The sequence below is a fragment of the Oryzias latipes genome, chromosome 1 (genome assembly GCF_002234675.1).
Source record: "Oryzias latipes chromosome 1, ASM223467v1".
In the NCBI taxonomy this organism is placed as follows: Eukaryota; Metazoa; Chordata; class Actinopteri; order Beloniformes; family Adrianichthyidae; genus Oryzias; species Oryzias latipes.
Window position 1 is genome coordinate 27,015,795 of NC_019859.2, and position 24,378 is coordinate 27,040,172.

The 24,378-nt window shown below is 39.5% G+C and overlaps 1 protein-coding gene across 25 annotated transcripts in view; it reads right to left on the bottom strand.

Annotated features, from left to right (window-relative positions):
- Positions 1–24,110, bottom strand: part of cacna1a (calcium voltage-gated channel subunit alpha1 A) — a 194,316-nt gene extending 170,206 nt beyond the window's left edge. For 13 of the 25 annotated variants that reach the window (XM_023959302.1, XM_023959286.1, XM_023959281.1 and 10 more), the window contains exons 1-2: positions 22,654–24,106; positions 21,331–21,624 (exon numbers count right to left, since the gene is read on the bottom strand). In XM_023959302.1, the coding sequence (XP_023815070.1) occupies positions 21,331–21,623 (293 nt within the window). In that variant the 5' untranslated portion in view covers position 21,624; positions 22,654–24,106. Of the gene's footprint in view, positions 1–21,330; positions 21,625–22,653 lie in introns of all 25 variants that reach the window. The other 12 variants (XM_023959252.1, XM_023959258.1, XM_023959257.1 and 9 more) reach the window with 3 other exon arrangements.
- Positions 24,111–24,378: the final 268 nt, after the last annotated feature.

The window sequence follows — 24,378 nt, forward strand, 5'->3', positions numbered from 1 at the left end:
CTGTTTGTTTATATACCGCAAATTATATCGTTATCGCAATTTTAATCTCTGATATCGCATATCACGAGTTTTCCTCATATTGTGCAGGTCTAACTGAGATCATTCAGCTAACTAGAAATACTTACTGCTTCCAGTGTTGTAAAGAAAAACAAAATTAAGTAGTTTAACATTCTACTGCATTTGAGTGTGAGATTCCGGTATTTGGAGTTGCCTTTGATTCTTTGACATTCAGCTTAAAGCTTAGTGGATACAGTTTCATCTTCAATGCATTCATTAAATATCTTGCTGTCCATACTACTAATTATACCCATTACTCCATCCAACATATTCCTATCTATTCCTGCCATGTCTTCCACATCTCTGACATGCTTCAGTCTCTCTTCAGTGACGGTGTCGGATTTATAATCAAATGTAATAATAACCCACTGGCTTGTGCCTTCGTTGTTGCTGTTTAACATTGTTTTGTATTGAATCGTTACATTCAATAAAGTTTGAAAAAAAAAAGTAGTGAGCGCGTGCCGCGTGGTGCTCGGCAGTGAAAGCCGAGCGCGCGCAGGCGGGAGAGAAGGAGAAGTGATCAAAGGTTTCCCATAGAAACCCTTGAAGTTTGAACACAGGACTAGCAGAAAAACTAAATTATGAAGACGAGGTAAATCTACACGTTTTCGCAAAATTTACTTTATTGAAAAAGGTGAAGAATATATAAACCGTTAAATATTTTAGTGGCCCGAGCGGACAAGTGAAAAGTAAAGTCTTGTGGTCCGCACTGCTCGAAAAACAGGACCGGGCCAGCGGACAAATGGCTATGTCGAGCCCTGAATTTTATCATGGGTTTTCACATGAGTTGGGTTGACAAATCCCATCAAGCACAACATGATGAGATTTTTAAATATAAATCAAGGTCTTGACAAAAAATGTGTTCAGGGATACTAGTAAAAAAAAAAGCCACTGTCGCCCCGACAATGGCTCAGGCGGTTGAGCGGGTCATCCAATGATCAAAAGGTCAGCAGTTCAATCCCTGCTCCCACCAGCCAAAATGTCATTGTGTCCTTGGGCAAGACACTTCACCCTCCTTGCCTCCAGTGTGGCTCCACTGTATGTGCACCAATGTGCATGAATGATCACGGTGATGGTCAGAGGGGCCATGCAGCTGTGGCTACATCAGTAGCTACCATCACCAACTATGAATGAATGAATGAATGAGTGAATGAATAATGGACACACTGTAAGTGCTTTGAGCGTCTGGAAAAGCACAGACAAATCCAATCCATTATTATTAGTTATTTTGGGACTTTCTTACATATTTTTATGCATACCCCTGCAATGAATATCTTTTGATATTATCCAGTAACCAAATAATGTAGAATCAGTTTTATGGTTTATGTTGGGAGTCCAAATGCAATTTGTAATTTGTAATTTCCACACTATAGGGTCCATTATTTAAAAAAAGGAAACAACAACGTGTCTTCCAATTTGGAGTACTTTATATATGGATTAATTTTGATTTTGCTAATTGATGTCAAAGCGATTTTGAGAGGGACACAGAGCTCTGTTAGACATTCCCTTACAAACATTCTTACATTCTAAAAGAATGGATGATGTTAATTGCTCACCATTGATATGGTAATTGCTTCCAGTACTATTCTTTATTCCCCTCCAGGAATCTAACCCTGGATTATTGCGTGGCAGCCTTCTACCTTACCAAGCTATCCAGCCACTACTGATAATGCTTGGACTGACAAGGTTTGGAGTTAGCGTAGTCACCTTTGTTTTAGCACTATCAGTCTGTTTCTATGTGTTGCATACAAGGTTGAGGGTAATAGGTTATTGTGAATACACTATAGTGGTAAATGTGTAGTGCTGTCCACTTTGGAAAGTTTTTTCTTACATGTTACTAATAAGGTTGGGAGTTAGCACAGTCACATTTGTTATCAGTCTGTTTTTACAAAGTTGCAAGCAATTTTCAGAGTTACAGGTATTGTGAATATGCTAACGTAGCTAATGTGTGGCATGTCACAAACAAATTCTAGAATTACTGTGAACTCAAGTAATAAAGTCCGACTGACCGGTGGACTTATCTCAGATTCTTTTGTCTCCCCTGATACGCCTTATAGTGTGGTGCATCTTATATATAATATAATTTTGAAAATAAATAATTTATTGACTGTGCGCCTTATATGCTAGTGCGCCCGATAGAGATCAACACAAAATCATCATAACTTTATTATGTACTTTTATGCACATCAGATGAAATTAGACACTATGCCGAAAGCCAACTTAAAGTTTCTCAGCTATTTATCTTATTTATATGGCACATTCGGGATCAATCTGACCTCCTTCCTCCTCTGCCATAACACAAATCTACTTCTCTCTATTATCCATCTTCCTCAGCATCTTTGCCTCAGAGCCCAGTGATGCTCTCTGATAATGGCCCAATAGTCCCCCCCTATAAGGATGTCAGGAACAATCCCTGGCTAGGTCAAGTGACACACTAATGAGGCAGACTGGTTGTCAGGTTGATTGACAGACTGCTGATGTAAAGGAGTCCCAGTCAGTAACCTTCTTGGGAATTCTGCTTCACTGGTGCAATGTATGCCTTCACATTGTTAGAAGAAAAGGTTAATAAGTAGATGATTAAAGGACTGTTTTCTTTTTACATCAAGGGATAGCAGAGTGTTTTATTAGTTTATGTTAAAATGTGAACTTTTGTCTAATTTTAATTAGTCTTTACACTTCCTACAGTAATGATATATTTTTCCTCTTTCATGCATCTTTATTTTAGCTTGCTTTTATTTGTTATGTATGCCATTCTTTCAATTATGTTTATCCTATGTAGTTGTTGCATTTCTGCTCATTTATGTGTAACCTCTCTGTCTTAAAAACTTTCAGATGATAAAAAACATTTTTTATTTTAAAAACATATGGACTGGAAACAACTCCCACAAACCTGCCACACTAAAGAGAGTGTAGAGCTGGTCCACTGATCCACAACCAGGACAGAAACCACCACACTGTTGTTCCTGGATCTGAAGTTCCAGTATCGGACAAACTCTCCTCTGTTGTACCCGGGAATAGACTTTCCCAGTGAAACTAAGGATTGTGATTGCTCAGCTGGAACACACCCTTCTTAAAGAAGGGAAACCTTTTCTTTCCACCGCCTGACAATGTCCCCAGTCAAAGTCAACAGCTCCCCACCTGCACGGAACACGGTGCCCGCAGAGAACTGCTTGTCCCTCCTGAGGAACCGGACGGTTTGCCAGCATCTCTTCAAGGCCATCCGATAGTCGTTCTCCGTGGCCTCACAGAACTTCACAAAGGACTGAATTTCCCCTCCGTAACAGCCTGGGCCGCAGCTTGTTTAGACTGCCAGTACCTTTCAGCTCCCTCTCGAGTCCCGCAAGCCAGCCAGGCTTGGTAGGACTCCTTCTTCATTTTGACGGCATCCCTTACTTCCGCTGTCCACCACCAGGTTGGGGGATTACCACTGTGTCAGGCACTAGAGACCTTGCGGCCACAGCTCTGAACAGCAGCAGAGACAATAGAGATTAGGATTGGAGTTCTCCCTGGTGGAGGAGAGGTCCATGTCCCTCTGCCTTCAGATCTCTGACTGTGGCTTTGGCCTGCGGGCTGGACAGCAGTGTGGAGAGCCTGGCCTTCTTGGTGTTTTCAGAGGGGTACTGTAAAGTGCCTCAATGGGGGAGTCCATTGTCCTACTCTGGGGGACTTCCAATGCCCACATAGGCAATGACAGTGGCACCTGGAGGGGCATGATTGGTAGGAATGGCCTCCTTGATGAGAAGCCCAGCTGTTTGCTGTTGGACTTCTGTTCTTCTCACAGATTGTCTATAACGAACACCATGTTCGAACACAAGGGTGACAATCAATACACATGGCATCAGGACACCCTAAGCAGGAGATCGATATCGACTTGTAGTTGTTTCAGGCAACCTTCAGGCTTGTGTCTTGGACTCTCCGGTAAAAAGAGGAGGGGCAGAGCCATCACTACCTGGTGGTAAATTGGGTTTGTTGGCGGGGAAGGAGGCCAGAAAAACTTGGTGAGACCATGAAGTACTGTGAGGGTCTGCTGGGAGCGTCTGGCTGAGCCCTCCGTCAAGGAGGTTTTTAACTCCCACATCTGGAAGAGCTTCAAACAGGTACCAAGGGAGGTTGGTAACACTGAGTCCAAGTGGACCATGTTCTCCACAAATCCAAATTTCATATTACTTAAATGCACAATTATACTATTTACACCAAAAACAAAGTTATACACTCAAAATCATTAAAGAAGTGTCATCCAAGAACAAACCGAATGGATAATTAACATTAATGATGGTAATGGACTCGTGGTCGTCTGAAAACCCCTTCTTTTTTTCCTTTTCTTTCCTCCCTCCCCTGAGTTTCACATATTCACATAAATGCTCAAACAACCTCATCCTTCTTATTTCAGATGCAAATATCACGAGTTGTGCACATCGAATTCACATGAGTACTTGGCAAAAAAAGCAGAAAAGAGAAGACTCAGTCACAGTGCGTGTTGCACACATTGGGGGAGGTTCCATTGCAGGGAACATTGCTGCCACCGGAATGCCACGGCGGGACGATGTCAACAAATCGTCCGGTCGCCGTTGAATTTGGCTTTTTTCTTAAAATCACTGCAGCATGGTGTGTAAAATGTGATTATAAGTGCCACCCTGGGCGGAATTTACTGAAAAATGTGCATTTAAGTTGCAGTGCGGTGACATTTTGGCATATGTGACCATATAGCTTTGTCAAGAACATGTTAAAAAATGCTATTGGAGAAAGAATTGTTACTCTGACAAATAGAATGACTGAGTAATAGCTGTTTATATCTAAATAAGCTGTATTTCCTTTTTGTAATGCAAGGGGGAGGGGTCACTCAGTCTCATTCACATATAGAGTCAATAATTTCAACTCACATCACTATTACATTAGATGGTCTCAGTGCTGGAGGAAATATTGCAAAATAACCTACTTGCTAGATTTATGCAGCAGAACATACTTCCAAACAGACATACATACAATAAGTGCCAAAGGTACAATGGTAAAAAAATGTATTCTTGCCCACACAGAACATACTGAACACACTTCAAAAAACATGCACAGATGCCTGCAGTTTCTTGGAAGAGGTGCCCTGAACTGTAAAGAGAAGGAAACCAGCCCAGATCAAATGCATGAGGCTTGTCCCACCTTTAAATTCTCCATGCCAATTTAGTGTGTGTTCCATGCGTTAATTCCGTATATCTGTATCCTATTCTTTCTCCCTCTACCTCAAAGCGTTCAGAGCAGCTCTCCACTCTGCATTTGACAGCAGTAGCAGAGTAAAATGGAGGAGGGGGACCACGGTGATAGAGGGAAGTGAGCAAAGCAAGTCATGTGAGGTATAAGACAAAAAAGAAGACAGTCCTGAAGATGGAACAAAGAAAACAGAAAAGAGCAGAACCAGCTAAGAGAACCAGCTGGTCCATTTTTGATTATTTTGGCTGCATTTTTATTCCTAAAACCCCACACATCTCAGAGACACATCACACCATTCCTACTATTATCCAGTCAAAATCACAAATAAAGTGACGTTACAGCTCAGTTACAATAATTACAACCAATAAAGTTTTTTTTTTTTCATACAACACAGTCATTCCTTACTTTGACAAATAAACTATTACTGTCAGATTGACAGGAATAAAAGGGACAACAGTCTTTGTTTTGCTCCCTTACCCAGATTTCTATGCAGAATTGAAAGCTTTAAGGGACCAGAAACTAGAAAAAGCCCATCAAAGCAATACTGGTACAAGCAACCTGATCAATCCATCATGTTAATGGTAATACAATATAATTTCAATAATGCATTTATTATTGAAATTATATTTATGGTGGGAATACTGGCAGCAAATTATCAGATTGTTATGCAATTCCCCAAAACACCAAAAATCACTCCTATAGTGAGCTGGCTGTCTAGGTGGAATCGAGCTTGCTTTATTAACTAGCACTTGGTTAAGCTTGTTGAATTTTCCTACCAGAAATTGATATTACACATAGAGATAGCTGATGTCGCTGCTGCTCCTGCAGAACACAGGAGGGTGCCGCAGCACCCCAATGAAGGGGGAGGCTGGGGTTTCCTCCTGTGTCCAGTCATTTCCCACAGAATCTTGAAGTTTCACTAAACACAGTGAGAGACTTGCTGACTTTTGATCACTTCCACGAAAGGAAAATCTCAGAACTCCAAACTCATGGTTCAAGTGGCAATAGCAAAGCTGGTCTCCAATGAACGTACAGAACTTCAAGCCAAATCATAATTTTGTGTAAAACCAAATGAAAACAGTGATAGACGGTTGTTTGACCAAGAGAAGCATGCCAATTTAATGACAGCTAGCTCTGTCTTGTACATGTTTCAGAATTGTCGCCAATAGAGATGTTCTTTTGTAGACTAGTTGGTGACTGACAACACTTTTACATCATATCCCACATGTACAAAGGCAACATGAGCCTTGTCTGTCTTGGCTAAGCGCCCAGAGGCATGTAAAGTGCTGAGGTCTAGAATGAAACAAAAGAACCCTTTTGAGTGCAACTATGCTGTTTTAGACATAATTGTCACTTTTATTATTTTATTTACATTAAATAAAATAATGTTGTGGTTTTCAACTGAAGCTACAACGGGTATGTGATAACCCTTCAAGAATGCGCTCTAAATGCACCTTAAATGCTCATATAGCCTATGGTGTTCACAATGGACAAGTAGGAAGGGGATAAGGGGAAGTCTGCCCCTTACAGTTAGAAGAGGCTTGATGCAAAATGTCAAAGCAGTGCAAATTTTGCTCCAGGCTTTTACTTTAACAACCCTATTCCAGTAGAGGAAAAACATTTAGTTCTATAATTCCATCCTGTATGTACATGTTTTGCACGTAGAGCCTGATAACAGTCTTAAAAATGTAATGCGCAATGCTACGTTTGAAAACGAGGGTTTTAAACATGGAAGCTCAAAACGCAGATATTTGTGTGTTAACATAAACTTTTTATTGAAAGTGGCTGCTTGAAAACTTGTTGCCAAGGGCAGTGTGAACATAGCTTCATACAGACAAACTGTTAGACACAACTAATAAGCACAATAATAAAAGAAAGGTCTTCAACTCCCATATCTGGAAGAGCTTTACCCAGATACCATGGATGGCTGGAGACCCTGAGTTTGAGTTTCTACCTCCATTGTCATCGCAACTGTTCAGTGCTCTAGCTAAGATCTCTGGTGCCAGTCCAGGCATTATGGGACTCCTAAAACAACTGACAGGTATTTAAAATCTTAACTCAATGTGTTCAAGCAGTTGCAAAGGCAAAAACCTAAGTTGGGGAAGAATTTAGGAATGATTTAGAAGGACCCTTTGTTGGCCTCAAAGAAATTCAGTCAAAACATTCGATCCCGCAGGAGGGAAGGCAGTTCTCTGTCAGTATTTTCTACGATGTGGTTGGTGAGCTGCTGACAACAACAGAGGACATTGTCAATGGGTCGTGTAAAATCGTTGAGTGTGTCCCAAATCCCGTCAATATGCCTACAAAAGATGGGGACCCAGATGTGGGACAGTGTGTAACCCAGGCTGAAATCCCAAAGCTGGTCAAAAAAGCCGTCATGGCAAGGCTCAAGGGATGGATGAGGTCTGTCCTGGATACTTCAAGTGTTTGGACTTTATGGGCTGTTTTGGGTGGCTTATTTTTTTTGACATTGCATGGCCACAAGGACTGGCAGTAAGTCTGACCTGTTTCCATTGCATATTATACTTCAGCATTGATGCGCTTTGTCACTGGTTCCATTCAGTGTAGAGAATTTAAAGGGGCATTTAAGAGTCTGGGAAAGTCTGGTTTAGGGACCTTATGCTTTTATCTCTGATGTTTTCTGATGACCTGTTGGTTTCATCAGAAACCTGAACCTTCAACGTGGACTGGCCCAGTTTGCAGGCAAGTTTAAAGTTACAGGAATAAGAATAAGCACCTTGAAGTGAGGGGCCATATTTTTTGAATGGAAAAAGTTTGGTTTGCCTTCTTTGGGTAGGTGGAGAGCTCTTGCCTCAAGTGGAGGTGTATAAGTATCTTGTTCAGCCGTTAGGCTGCTGTCCCAGTGACCAGGTCCCGCATAAGCAGCAAAGGATGAATGGATGAAAAATCAGTCATGCAAGTAGTCTTCTAGGGTAATATAGGAAAAAGGAACTTTGTAAAAAGAAATACCTTTAATGACGCTACACATTTAAAACACTGCTCCACCTTAAGATTATCTCCAAGTATTAATATTGCCCCAGCTAATTAAGATGCTAAATTAAAGCTAGCTGGCCTTGTTAGGGATTCCTTTGGCACACCAGAAAAGTTAGTTTGCCATAACATCAATAAAATGACCAAAAAAATTGTGCTTTGAGGTTTTCAATACCTTTCAAAATCCATCCGGATGTTGTAGGTTTGCTTAGACGGGCCCGGGGAGGGTACTAGACAGGAATGACTGCATCTTTAGGGGAGCACAGGTGTGTCTTGCAGTTCCCTTGCATGCCCCGTACATTTTTGCCCCTTTTTTGCCTACAGACAGTCCGTGTCAATCTATAATTTTGACTAAGGCTAATGTGACTAAGTCATCCTCCACAGTGTTTATCAAACACTGACTCAAAAGTGCTTTTAATCATGAAACTAAATGGGCATGAAAAAGATACAAAACGACCATTGTCATCTCCAGTTAAAAAAAAAATGTGTAAAATGATCTTTACCCAAAAAAATGTGTTGACAGTGTGCTTACTGAATCAAATTCTGACCTAAACAATCCTGAATGGGTTACAGCGAAGCCCACTGGTTGGAGGAAGAAAGTTTATCAAGAATTCCTGAAGATATGTAAGAACACATTCTTTTCTCTTCTTAGATACGATTTCATGTTTTAATACTTTATGTGTTCATCAGCTCAGGGATTGTTCTGTCATAACTGTAATATCTCCAATAGTTAGACACATTCCAGATTCAAAGAATTCTTGATTCTTTGCTGAGTTTTTAAGAGAAACTACATTAAACTATTAGTTGTTTCCAGATCTCAAAAACTGTGTATGTGCTGTCTCTCTTTGTTCATCCATATAAATGCTTTTCCCTACTAGTGCAGGTCTCCTAACCTAATAAATTGGACTGTCAAGGTATGCTCCAAAGCAGATTCCAGCTTTACCTTCGTTGCTTACATAATTTTTTATTTAAGATTAAAACAACAGCAGATCCAATTGCATTTACACTTTCAACTTTGTACTTGACCATGTAGGCTTGTCTTGCAAGTTTTTTCAGGTATGCACATTTTATAGTAGTATTCCTACTCAGGAACTAGAGTTGGTTAGATGCCTGATTTTGCCTTTTAGAAGGTTAGTTTATAAAGGGGCTATAAACAGCTTTTCTCTCCTTCCTGGCCTCTGCCAGCACTCGAACTTTATCCCTTTGGTCATTCTGTCAGATGATATCCATCAACTTGACCTCTTTGGAAATGTGATTGTCGATGAGTACGCAGCAGATTTTGAAGGGGCAGTGCCTGCCTCTCAGAGCTGAGAACAGCATGAATATCACGTTTCACCACCGTGAGATCCAGACAGATATGCACATGCATTCACACACCCAGACAATTGACTGAGGATCACATATCTGGAGTAAAGTTCTGTCAAAACAGCCATTACTAGGATTCTTATCCGTCAGTAAGCATCAAGAAAAAACTCACAAAAGACATCTGTCTGCCGTTTATGCAAAAATGTATTTTTTTAAAGAAATGCTTCATAAAACTTAGTTATTACATACCATTACTTGTTTGTGTGTGGGTGGGTATGTTTGTGTGTGCATGCATGTGTGTGTCAAGCTCCCTTGAGGAAAGGGATTCTAGTGAGCAGGTGTCACAATATTATCTGCCCCAAACACACACTGTGTAAAGAAAAATACACACAAGATCCAGTTTGTGTGTTTTCATGTGTTCCGGTTCCGGGTTACACGGCAGGGCGCGTGGCGTGCCTCTCTGCGAATACAACTATCTTCAAATTACTTAAAAGGTTGATTTTCAAAAAAGAGAGCTGACCATGCCCCCGAAGAAACCCCAGGAATACGAAGACCTTAAAAGGACTCTTGACATTATTCAAGAAACGCTGAAAAGTTTTATGGAACAAGTGTCGGCTAAGCTAACGCCACTCTGGGATATGATGGAAGAGTTCCGAAGATTTCGGGCTCAAAACGAGCAGCAAGAAAACCGGGTCGAGATTCTGGAGAAAAGACTGGACGATGTGGAACAGCAAGTAAGGATGAATAATGTCATTCTCACTGGAGTACCATTCAAGCCTCGAGCGAAGCTGAATGCAGCAGGAGCAAGCACTGCTAATGCTAGCGCTAGCGTAGCTAGCAGTGCCAATACGGAGATCGGTGCAGTGTCTTTGGAACAGCAAATACATTCATTTCTCACATCTAAAGGGATTTCCCTGGATCTCAATACCATCGAGACCTGCCACCTGCTCCCCAGGAGAAAGGAGACGGATAAACCAGCGATCCTCATCAGGTTTGTGAATCACAAACACAAGCTAGCTTTGATGACCCAAAGGAAACAACTGAAAGGTTCGGCTGCTTATCTGAACGACCATCTGACCAGAAGGAATGCTGAAATCTCAAAACATGCACGGCTTCTCAGGAAGCAGAAGCAGATTGAGAACACTTGGGTTAAAGGCTGCAGGATTTATGTCAAACCGCTCGGTCTAGAGGACCGGTCAAAGGTTGTGGTTGTGAACACCATGAAAGACTTTGAAAAATGTTTTCGATCACGGTTGTCTGAACCAACATGGAGTAATAAACCAAAGAGCCAAATAATTTCAAGAAATATGACGCCTGGATTCCTCACTTTACGTAACCTGAATAACAGCAGAGTTCTGACCTGCAGACAACTTGACCTCAACTTTCACCGCAGCTGATATCAGCTGAAGAAGGATATGGACCTGAATCTAATGTCTGCAGACATAACATCGAAGAGAACTATAAACTCTGTTTTGAACCCAGGAGATCAGCTGTTATCAGTAAAAGAAGAAATACCAACCTTGGACAATCGACAGTTATGGACCCTTTTTACTCTTCCCCTACAGCATTTCTTTATTATAAAAAAATAAAAAAATAAAAATAAAAATAAAATAAAAATGATTGATTTTACTTCACTTTCTCCAAAACTTGATAAATTGATTCAAAAATCTTTCCTAATGTAGCATAATTTTGCACATGTTTTTAACTTTTGATACTTGATGAAATTTTTGCTATGAAAATTCCTGAAACAGTGTTGTCTGCTTTACTGATATAGTATTATGTTTTATTCATATGAATGGCTTTTATAAGTAACATAATCTGCATATAGTTCAGATGACTGATCTGCATTTGCCATGTTGATTTCTAAAATAGTTATTTTTGACGTAATACTTAAGTAATTCATCTTTGTCATGTGCTTTATCGATATCTTATGATCTTTAATTCTGTCTGATAAAAACTGGGAACCGGATATTGATAAATTATGTAATAAAATGGTTACAGTATAACGGGGTGGGATTATATAAATTCGCTTCCTCCCACTCCCTTTCAAGCAATATTTATTAATATGTCTAATTATCCTAAGTTTGATTAGTTACTGTATGCATGTATAACTGATGTTTATATTGCTGTTGTGTATTATTTCTACTTAATTGCTTGAAATAAACCATTTCAAATTAAAAAAAAATGTGTGCGTATGCATGTTCATTGATCATAAATGTATTTTAAAGTGAATAGAAATATTCAATCAGTGTTTTAGGAAAAAAAAACATTTACTGTTTCCTTTTTCCATAGAAGCCTTTTTGATCACAGTCACAAGGTCTTCACATTACATAGGCTCAGACATTAATAATTTACTATAGATTTAAGGAGTTTACCAAATTACATTTATACATGTCTAAGTAAACAAACCAGAGTTAGGGCAGAAACAAACAAATCTTGTAGCTGTCAAATAATCCATGAACTAATGTTTAGCTCCTTGTAACTAAGAAATTTGTCGCAATCCTAGCGTAGGTTCTTTATGTTGTTTAACAACAATCTTTTTACAAAGCTGAGCAAACAGGAAAGAGCTGAAGGCCTCTTGTGTTGGACAGATGTTACTGTTACAATAGGGAATCTTCAGAGACACAAGGTGCATATTTATATAAACTCCTTGTGTATTTGTGCTAAACTTTATTTATATTAATTATGTTTGCATACATTTTTGTTGGACCAAACGGAAAAGAGAAGAGTGGGATGTTAAAGATCGGGATAAGGGTATTTAAAAGTGGCTTAAAAAATTGAAGAATGAACCCTTTCTTTTACAGCTTAAATGATCTGTTTAAAAAGTAGAAAGGACATTATGATAGCAAGACATACTAGTACAGCAGCTGCCATTTACCTTAACCAATATCATTGTTTTAGTTCTTGTCTTAACATTCTTAGGACTACCGTAACTTTTCAACTCATTACACAATTAACGTAATTCCAGTGGATTCTGAAGCGGAGAAAAGCAGCCTTAAGATGATATGCAACATTTGCATCATTTGCAACTGCATTGTTTACGCAATTAATTTAAACAAACTCACTCTGACACAGAGGAAAGTGCCTTTGCAACGTTATGCAACAAATATTAATGTATATCAATGTAAAGACAAGATGCAAAGCCGCTTTTTTCTGCATCAGATCGACTGATTTACATTGATCATGTAAATGGTCAAAGAACTACAGCAGGTTAAAGAGCGTGTGTTACTTAGGTGTCGCCGGCGACATTCCCTGTGTTAAAGGCTTAACAAAGAGCCTTCCTCAGCCAAGTGATATATTTTGTCACTTCTATATTAAAACAATTAGCTTTTGTCATCAATAAAAAAGTTGAGGGCAATCACAAAAAAGTGTCTTTTGGATTCATTAGGTGAAAGTGCTTATCAAAATTTGAGTTTGGTCAACCAGACAAGATAATTCTTGGGTAGTACCGTCCCCAATCACGCAACTATTGTAAAATGTATGAACTTAAGTATTATTGTTTCATTTCAAGCAAAAAAAAAAGGTGAAATGTTTTAGCACCCAACACCAACTGTAACTAATTCCACAAGAGTATTCTGTAAAAAAAAAAAAAACTCCTGAATCTATTTTCTTTATTTTTTACAGTATGAAAAAAGTATCATAAATTAATTAGCTTCATAGATATATTTTCTTTTTCTAAGAATTCCTCATGGGCACATTTAAAAAGAAGTTTAACAGGCTGTCTCCCTTAAAGTAAAAAAAACCTATAACCTAAGATTTTGACAATAAACCTAAATTTCTGAAATAAAATACACTTTCTATGCATAAAGATTATTGTTCATCTACAGATTCGTGTAGCTGAAGATATTTTTACAATAAATATCACATGATGGCAAACTAACAAAAATGTAGCATTATTTGATTTTATTTATTTGTTAAGGCAAACTATTAACATATTAAATGTCTAGTAATTTTGAAGGCTTTTACCCTAAAAAGGTAATAATATTAAAATTGTCAAAATGTTATATTAATTTAGATTTAGTTATGTTGCTTTTTTAATGTGAGGTTCAGTTGCCTTTTCTTTTTTTCTCTTCTTTTTGTTTCTCCACGTCTTTCCCTCACATGATACCAAGCAGGATGGCCAGAACCCAGCTGGGTGAGTGTGAAACTCACACAGACAACGACTGCTCAGGACAGATGGTCAGGGAAAAAGACACGAAAGGAGAGAGACAAACACAGGAAATACATAGATTATTTATGTCACCTTACTGAATAGACAATGAGAAGACAGTGAAAAATATTTTAAATTACACATAAACTACTCTATACCAGTGCTTATACACTTGCATCCCCCCTCATCCCTCCCCCATAGAAAAGGTAAACGGTGGAAGCTCAGCAAAGAAGCTCATATACAATAAATAACCATATTTCAATCTGAATTATCATAGTTTCCGCACTAATAACCGTATTTCTGCACCAAGTACCACACTAAATGCTGTATTGTATAGTCTTATAATCTAGAGTGCTTTATATTAATCCTAGTAGTGCTTGCTGGTGCTGTCAAAATGTCAGTCTGTTTTTTCTAAGGTGTGGCAAACAAAGTCAGGTGTTATTGTGAATATGCAAACGCTGCTAACATATGGCCGTATATATTTTTTTCGTGTGTTACTAAAAAGGTTGAGTTAGCATAGTCACAGTAACATTTGTTTTAGCTGTATATGTCTGTTTTTTCTTAGGTGTTGCAAACAAAGTTAGGTGTTATTGTGAATACGCTAACATCATCGTATGAATTTTTTTTAAGTGTCACTAACAAGGCTGAGAGTTAGCATAGTCATAGAAACGTATGTTTTAGCTGGACCTTTGAATATGAAACGTCACTACTGTGTAGCAGTGTTGGATTGCATCTTTTTACGTGTTACTAACAAGGTTAGGAGTAAGCATAGGACCAGTAACGTGTGTTTTAGCTGTATCAGTCTGTTTTTTTATGTGTTCCAAAGTTGGCAGTTACAGCTATTATGAATATCCTAAAGCAGCTAACGCTTCTGAAGTGGCTATAGTGTGTCAAAAATGAGAGTTACAGTGAACACAGTAAATAAGGTCTCACAGACGTATCTTTGACTCTTTTGTCTTGCTTAATGCGCCTCAATAAGCCCTATAAATGACAATTTTGAAATTAGACAATTAAGATTCGTGCATCCTATAGTGCGGAAAATACAGTGATTCCTTTGTTTTAGGCTAATAAAAAGTTTCAATGAATTGTGAACAAAATGTTCCTATTTGACATCAACCCTGTTTAACCTTTGAAAGTATCTATGTGAAAATGAAAGATAAGAGTGGCTTGACAAAACAAGGTGCAGCTTTTTGATTGCAAACATTTCCCAGTGTTGAATTGAGAAGCTTCAGTAAAGAAACAAGTTGAGATGAATGAAGTGAAAAAATTAATAAAAAGATCAATTTTAACCCTTTCACACGAGGGCTTTAGCTCAAGTGTTGACATTCTTTCGATTAGCGTAAATCTTCAACCGATAACGTAATTCCAGAGGATTCTGAAGGGGAGAAAAGCTGCCTTGCTTTGGCATGCACCCCTGTACAGTAGTGAAATGCTTATGCAATCAACGTATAACAACTAATTCTAAAAATGGCTTTGCGCCGTTATGCAGCACTTTACATTAGTAATGTTTTGTTTATCAGCGTCAGAGGCAGCTGATTCACCACAATGATCGTGTCTACAGTCGAAGAGATATGGTATTTCAAAGAGCGTGTAATTTAGGTGTCGCCAGTGACATCTCTTTAGTGTTAAAGGGTTAAGTCACTATGATGTAACAGATGATAAATTGTAGCAGATGAAAATTCTGTAAAAAGAAATTAAGAGTCTACAGCCTTGTAGTGTGGACTACTTGTAATGTTTTTGTTTGCATAAAGTTTATTAGCTATGTCCTGTGGAACAATAATTCATTATTGAGTACCCTGATCTGCATTCCTCTTGTTGACTTTTATTCAGTTTGGCTAAATCGCAATCTTTATAACACACTGTGCTTGTTTATCCTGACATTTGTTAACTGTATGAACCTTCATTACATGTTCTTTACTATCATAACATCACCTCCTACAGCAAACTGCATCACACAGGTAGTGACAGTTGTGTTAAGATAACCAAAAAACAAGAGAGAGAAGATGGAGGACAGAAATGTTAAAATAGGACTTCAGAGGGAGATGTACAGTGGAGAGGAGGAGCTGAAAGCAGCTCAGAAAGAAAGAGGGTGAGAGGGAATGGGGAAGTACAGGAAGGGAAAAGGGAGGGAGGTAGAATGAACTCCTTTGGGTCTGTGGTGGAAGAAGCCACAGAGTCCGCCAGCCAACACAGCCGGGCTCTGTACAAATGGTGGCATGTTGGTACGAGCTCACTTCATTGACAAATTAGGATTTGAATGTTCTAAACATATGACAGAGTTTTTCTAAAAAATAAAACGACTTTACTAAATAAAAAATTCTGTACAAGCTAATTGTCCAGTTTTGTTTTTATATCTAAAGCACATGTATCAAACTGTATTTGTCTCTATTCATCCGTCTATTAATTCAAACCATCCTCCCTGTCCCTGCTGAAGAAAAGCAGGCCCAAACTATGATGCTGCCACCACCATGTTTGACAGTGGGGATGCTGTGTTGCTTTTACGCCAAACATAACGTTTTGCTTCGTAGTTTAGGTATTTTAGTCAAAGTCAAAGTCAGGTTTATTTGTCAATTTCTTCACATGTGCTTGACATACAAAGGAATCGAAATTACGTTTCTCACTGTCCCGTGCGTAGACATAAACAACAGTAAAGTGCAGATGCACTATTTTAATTTAGGTATTCTATTTTTTTATAATAACGTGCATCATACGCAATAGTACGTGATTTTTGCGAGATGTGAATTTGTGGCATTTTCATGACCATTCCACGCATGTCCATGTGTGTATAACGCATGTACCACCAATGTATAATTTTTATTTTGCATATAAAACGCACATATCATGTTAAAATTATGCAATTGGCCCCACTAATCACAAATAAATTGCATATAAACAGGGCAATAATTATGCATGGTTCATGCACGACTTGCTTGTGTGACAGGAATATAAATCAGCCAATCTTTCACCCCTCCAACAGTCTAAACCTAGTTGGGGTCTCCCATTGGGGCTAAGGTCTCTCAAAGGACGCGCTCACAAAGCACACCCATGACATTGCTATTTCGTGCTTGCTACCTGCATGGCCCATAAAGGCACAATAAACTCTTTTTAAATAAGTATCTTTTCCAGAACTCAAATCAAGTTCTGCACATAGATGCACATAGTCTTTATTAAATATATAATATTTAATTTAAGAACGTTATTCTTCTTTGTTCGAATAAAGAATTCTTGGAAAGATGTGTGAGGTTTTTCCTGATGTCTAGTGTAGTTGAGTTGAGTTTTTTTTTTTAACTGTGCCAAAGGACGCCATCTGTGTTTCTCAGAAATGTCTGGGTCCTTGTTATCAAAGCTATTTTTGACATAGTGAATGGAATAGGTTGTCACTACTACAACTACTCTAAAAACCTGTGAAATATAAAGACATGTAATTGTTACATAGGTAACAATTATCATCCTTATTTGAAGATTTGAAGTCATTGCTTTTCAATAAAAAAAAATCATTCCAAGTCTCTTTTTGAAGAGCAATGATAAAAAATAAATAGATAACAACTCTGTAATTGCAAAGCTAATTAAAATAAAAAGCATTTTTTTCTGAAATATTGAAAAAGGACAGAATGTTCTGTGAGATTAACCATGATGGAGTCCAAGTCTTGGTCTCCCTGTGATGGTCCCCAGCTTGGATAAATACAGGGTTGTGTCAGGAAGGGCACCCGACCTATAACTCGCAACCAAAGCACCTGTGCTAATCAGTCAAAGCTGGTTCGCTGTGGCGACCCCTGAAGGGATAAGCCAAAAGGTGAACAACATGTCATACTATGAGCCTTAAAGAAGTATTTACTTCTTACATTGGGTAGTTAAGAGAGTTACAGATACTTGGTTAGTTTTAGGCATCAACATATAGTTGCTTAGGATAAAAAACTCATGGTAAGCCGTTAAAGAATCAAGATTAGTCTCAGATTTCCGACCAAAAACTAGAACTATTAAAAAAAAAAAAGTTAAAAAAAAATACCTATGAATCACATCTGTATATTTGATAGATTTTGAGATACAGTATACTGTAGCACCAAGAAAATTAAGTATGAAGTTGCAGTGTCTATTGCCTTTGTCACAACTGCCCTTACGGTTGGATATGGGCTGTCTGCTGGTGAAAAATAGGCAAACTTGTACTGGGTACGCAGGTGGCTTCCAAAATGTTAAGGTCGTAGACAACTCTGTACAAGCCTTGAGGGAACTTCAAGAAACAGTTCTCTCTTTAAGATGCTGCTGTACCTGTCTACTGCCCTCAATGGGCCAGGACAACCCCCATATGGGTGCATGGGACTAGGCCAAAACTAATAGCAAAAAGCCGGCTTATTTCTGTTAGTATATTTATGTTACAACGTTTTAAAAAGATATAACTTATACACATTAATAGCCAATAATATGTAGGAAGTATGAGTTTGCAAAAAAACTCCAGTTTTGAGAAATTCAATCATTTGCAGCTTTTAAATAGCTTTGTCTGTCTAAAATAGACCTGCCCTCTTCTTTTTGGGGATTTAAAGATCGCAGAAAAATACATCACTTCTGCCCAGATCTAAAATATAAACGGTTAAATCACATCCCTGAAAGAAGTGACAATCATACATAAAGCGCAAGTGTTTTGTTAAGTGTTGTGACGTTCCCTCACCCATTTTCAGGCCCAGCGTGCAGACCTTGTTCTTTTTTATAGGTAAAAGCTGCAACATAATTCTTGTCTAGTTTGCTGTTTGTGTGCAATACCACCAGAACTAATCTGTCAGGAACAATGCTAAAGGACCCTCATTTGAGACTTTCCAGGCTTTTACAGAACAGCCTGTTTAATGCCCTGGGAATGAGAACGGGTACAAATTCGGAAGGTACAAAAACTTATTTCCATACAACCGGCACAGTGAGCGACAGTTTCAGGTCTCGGAGCCCCTGAGGATTCCATAAGTCCCACATAGATTTTGCCTCTTCTAATATTATTTTTATTCCTGTTTTTTTTAGGGAAAGCATAACTGCTTCTAAAACAAAAAAAAAACAAAGATACAGCAACAGATCAAGAAATATTAAATGATTATGAAGCTTCAATGCAAATAAGTTTGAGACTGCCTCTGTTTAGGATCTGAAGGCATTAATGAAAATACAAAGGATCCAAATCAATCATTTTGACTTCACTGTAACAAGGAAATTACAGCTCTTCACTTTCACATAAATAAGTTGGCTGGCTGGAATTCCTTTTTTCATTGGGTTGTGGACATCATGTTCTAACGTTACTGTCATCTTTTTAAACACTCCAGCTGTTTCCAGAAATGCCTATAAAATCAAGTTGTGTCAAGCCCTACACCTGTAAAGGTTTTATTTTTAGAAACTGTCAATATTTTTCTTTAAACAACTAGCAGGAACACAATAATAGGCATCTGCATCTACACTAGTGAAATAACAAGCAAAAAGTAACCTTTTCATTAGACATAAAGCAATATAGAGTTAGAATATTTATTATTCAAACAAACACAAATCATAAACTTATTGAGAATCTAAAATATAATACAAGCAGTGTCACATTTTACTAGCACAGCACCAGAGATGTTGCCAGTGATGCCTACATAACACTTGCTTTCTGATGTTCCGCAAATCTTCGAGCGTTTCCACAATTGCCGTAAATCAGCTGATTCTGACGTGGAAAAAAGCAACTTTTTGTATTAGCTTTGCACTGTTATGTAATACTTTACGAATGCTAAGAGTGCAAACGGTGCAAAGCTGCTTTAATCTGTGACAGAATCTGCTGATTTACAGTGATTGCGTAAACACTTTACTACAGCGCAATGTGCCATATCAGCCCAAAGCTGCTTTTCTCTGAGACAAATTACGCTAACTGCATCAAAGGTTGAAGAGTTACGGAGTTGAAAGATTGTAAATCATTGACTGTGTATGACACCTGGACTGAATGAACCATAGAAAGCTGCTTACTTCCAGCTCCAACGAAATCAAGTCAATTCAATCGCCATTTTTTTGTTATACAGACGACGCCATGATGGAGCCAGACGACGTCACTGAGCAGTAATTGGTCCAAGTCGGTCTGAGTCAACATTTCTATGACAACAAGTCTAGACAATCAGGAGTGAGCTTGTTGGAAGTCCACACCCTGAGCTTTTGAAATCAGGCGTAGGAGAATCCGTGAATCAAATATTTTGAACGCTCAACATAAGACCACCTATTTTTATTGAGACATCTGAATGGCCAGTTTATAACTTAAATAAACTGCACTACAAAAAAGGATTAGGAAGAACATGTTTACGAAAAAAAGGTATCAGACTGAGTAACAGCTGTTTTTTTCTGTGGGATTTTGGCTTCTTGAAACCAGTGGATACCTCCTATTTGGAATGCGATGGGGTAAACACTCTGGTGTAAGGGGTAAAACACTGAGCTCAGTCAAACCAAGGCAGCTAGAGATGCATATCTATGTGCACAAGAATCTTCCAAAATAACTTCTTGCAACAAATATTGGTAGCAGCAAAACAAATGTAATGAGGTCTCTATAGGATTTTAATTTGAGTTTACTGGCGTCAGTTGACAACCTCCCCATGATTTAATGGTGACTTTGTGTTTTGTATTTGTTTGTTTTTTTATTGAATTTCTCTCTGACTGTACATCCACTTTTAAATGGTACTACACTTAACAGCAATGTCCCTGGGTGTAGATCTGAATCTGGTTTCTTACGAAAATCCAGGCTGAAGATGTTTGCAACTGTATCACTGAACAAATGTCTTTGTGCAAGGCTAATCTATGCTTGATGCTTTAGGGTCTGACAGTATTTAATTATGGTTGCTACTACTTTGTAACTACATTGTAGATACTTCAAGAGGCAAAGAAAAACGCAATCCCCGGACCTTCTGTCGCTATGCTACTGTCCACTAGAGATTAAAACTTTAGACCAGTTTACTTTCATTATCCTTTCTTGCTTTTGTTTTTGGTAGCTTTTTTTAAGGAAATTGCCAAATTTAAGATGTGTTTTCCAATGGCATCATGCTGGCATGTAACCACAGTGGAGGGTTTTCCGTTTTTTTCCACTGTCTGATGAGCCATTGGCCAATCTTATACAGTCAGTAGTAATTAGACAGTCAGAGAAGGATACAGTCATTTCCTTTCCCTTCTGGTTGCTTGGTGCTTAAGCCTTCATATTGCTGACATCAGCACTTACTTCAACTAGCAGCACACATGCTTATACAAATGCACAGAAGCGAGTCGCTAACAAGCTTGAGCTCATCAATCAACAGTGGCATCCCAGTTCTTGTAACTTTTGCTGTCATGGTGACCACCGTCACTGTCATCACCCTTTTTCACTCCCCTGGGAACTGAATGTGATGAGCCCACAGCCACGGGCTCGGACACAGCGGAAAGAGGCAATGAAATCATGTGTTGTCTCACATATCAATTTGTACAGATTCAAAGCACACGCTGTAACAATCACATAAGAAAATGATTCACACATGTGCACGTTTGAGGCCATCAGTCAGAACACAACCCACAACTTTCATCCTGCAAGTGCATGTTACTCCAGCAAGGCCACACCTAAGCATGCTCTCCAAACACACTCCAACAACAGTACCTTGGCATTTTTTTCGAAAGGATATGGCCATTCAGTAATCTTTTTGGCGTACTTCCTCACAAAGTTGTCTTCGCTGAAGAGGAAGAGGGAGCGGTTGACTGTTAGGCAGCTCTGCCGGACGGGTATAGGGTTGTACAGGGCCATGGTCCGAGCTCTCTGGGCCATCGACTGCTTGTACATCCGCTGTGCTCCAGGGGGCCCACCTTGCCTGCTGCCACCACGGCCCGGCCCCCCTTGTCCGCCGGCACCCCCGCCACCACTGCCACCACCACCTCCTCCTCCATACCTGTTGGGCACCTCGTCTCCAAAACGCGCCATTCTGCAGACACCAAACGTCAGAGGTTAAGAAAGAGCTAGGGGGGACACTTCCTCATACCACCACCCCATCAATCTTAGCTTCAAAACACGCATGCAAAATGGAGTTGCTCTATCCGTGGCTTCTGTCTTGGTCTGTCTATCTGCTTCCTTCCCTGATCTTCAGTGTGGAGAAGATCCCTCCATTTGGGAGCAGAGAGGGAGGGGGCAGAGAGGAGAAGAGGAGAGGGAGACCGCACTTGCCTGATCAAGTGTTTAGAATATGGATTTGCTTCAGAGCCTTATATTTATGTAATTTTCCTGAATCAGTTCCGTGTGAGACGGAGGGAAAAAATTTGGATTTGTAACGGAATATGACAAAAAAATGTCAGAGCATCAGACTTGCCTCTACTTCTAAATAATTCAGCTTTTAATGTTTCATGTTGATGTTCTTAGGGGGGAAAGGGAATAAAACCAATCCAAAATAGTTGGTTCTTGCATTTGATCAAGAAACAAATCGATCACTTCAAATAATCCGACATGGATGCATAGCTGAGTGAGAAAACAAACATGCCATTGCTATTATCTCATGTGAGCAGGCTGCTCTGGCTTGGCACTGCGTCTTTTTCGCTTTCAACAGCCTGGTGCATCTTGACAGGATCCGCAGTTGTCTTTTTCCTCTCCTCCCCAGGTCCCCCACCACCCTGCACATCCTCCACACACTTTTTTTCTGTCTTCAGCGGGATAAAAATAGAAACAGATAAGAGTAAAATCTTTAATAATTCATTTATTCTTGAAGCATAGATCCGCAGTGTTTGATGGAGCTGCTGCCACCTCTGACTCTACCAGCGCTGCGTTCAGGTTACACGCAGACGACAACGGAGGGGGGCTTCCCCAAAATCTGAGCCCGGTGACATTTGTTGATATTTGGTAATGGACGGTGCGGCATCCCCCTCCTCCTCCCCCTCCTCCTCCTCGCCAAGGCGTCGGTCAGTGCTTTTTTGGGCGTGATTGCGCGCACTTGGAGACGGAGACGCACAGGTGCACGATTTACCAATTATTATTGACGTCTTCCCTCCAGAGCAGTTCGGTGAAATAAAAAGAAAAAAAGGAAGTCCACGACAATCATCTATAATCCAGCGTTCGGACGGCGAGAATCCCGGACGAAGAGGATCCGGAGGCGCAGACCACTGGGGGAGGCAGCATGATCACCATCATCAATTCTTGCAAGTAAAATACGACGGCGGCGGCACGGGCGCGTTGCAGGAGCAGCTCGCATCTTCTCCTCCGCCACCAGACACAAACCAAGAACCATCCCCGCCCAGCAGCATCGCCGCCGAGGCTCCGCGAACCAGGGAGACGGGGCCAGCCGCGCTGAGCCAAACCAGTCCAGCGTCTCTTCCCTCCCTCTTTAGCGCACTATTCCTATCCTCCCTCTTATTATGGTTTATCGTCTCCGTCGATCCCCAAGGGGGGTGGGGGGTATGAGTCAATGCGCGCACGGTCCGAGGGCGGGATTTTTTTCTTTCTTTCCGTAAAATAAGAAAACTCGACGAGCCTGGCGCTCCTGCGGTTCTGTTGCGTTCAGTCAGCGGCGTCCTGAGCCTCCGATCAGTTTGATGGGAACCGAGCGCCACGCGCACATCCGTGGACACGGCTTGCAGCGCACGACGCACGGAGCCACCCCCATTCCATCCCACTCTCTCCAAAGCGCACGGAAGAGATGGATGGGCGTCACCTGGGCACACACAATCTTACCTTTAGCCCAATAAAGTCAAAGCAGCCCCTCACATTAAAAGCAAAGAAGTGGCCTCTCATCACATCTACTGTTTTAACTGATCACAATATTTAAAAAGAACAGACTGCAAATAGTCCATCACTGTTCCAAATATAATTCACTGCTTCCTTTTTTGGTGCTAAACACACCACATCTTTACTTAACATCCCAAATGTCTTCAACTGAGTTTGTGATTGAAGTCTTCACACATAATGATCTAAGAGCAGGGACACGTCCATAAGAATGCAGATTTTTGTCAGTTTTGTGTAGTTTATCAGGGGTGTAACAATTTATTTAAAAAGTGATTCAATTCATATCATAATTTATGTTTCACTTCATAATTATTATAGCTTCACATTTGCTATGTATTTTGGTTGTTAATGCTCTTTATTCCCAGATTCTTGTCCCAACATTTAAAGAAATGACAAAATCCCAATGACATTTTAAGATATTTCAATCCAGGACATCTTTAGACAGAAATTCAGCTAGTGCGACTTAGAGATATGGATACAAACAATTAAGCAAGAATCAATGGCAAATCCATTCCCATTCTAGTTTTATAAAGTTCAGCCCACTGTTGTTTTTTTTCACTTAAAAATAATCCAAACGGAACACTATTAGAAAATTCTAACACTCTGCATGGTCACATGTCTTTGCATAATTAAAAGTGTTTCCACACATCGGATCAGTTTTTGCTGCCATCACATATGTCTTTTCCGCTGTGATGCACTAGGTTGTTTTTATGTTATAGTAAAATAAACCAACCATTCCTCAATCCAAATGTTAATTTCCAATATTGACATAATCAATTGATTTAATTTTGAAATGATTTTATAATGATTTAGGCCAATTAACAACGTACCTTTGACAGATCGATCGTTACACCCTATATTTTGTCCTTTAAATTTGCAGTTAATTATTTATATTTTAGGCTCCATAAACACACATATTTCAATGTATTTTTAAGAGTTATCAAATTTTTTAATGTCTATGATCAAATAG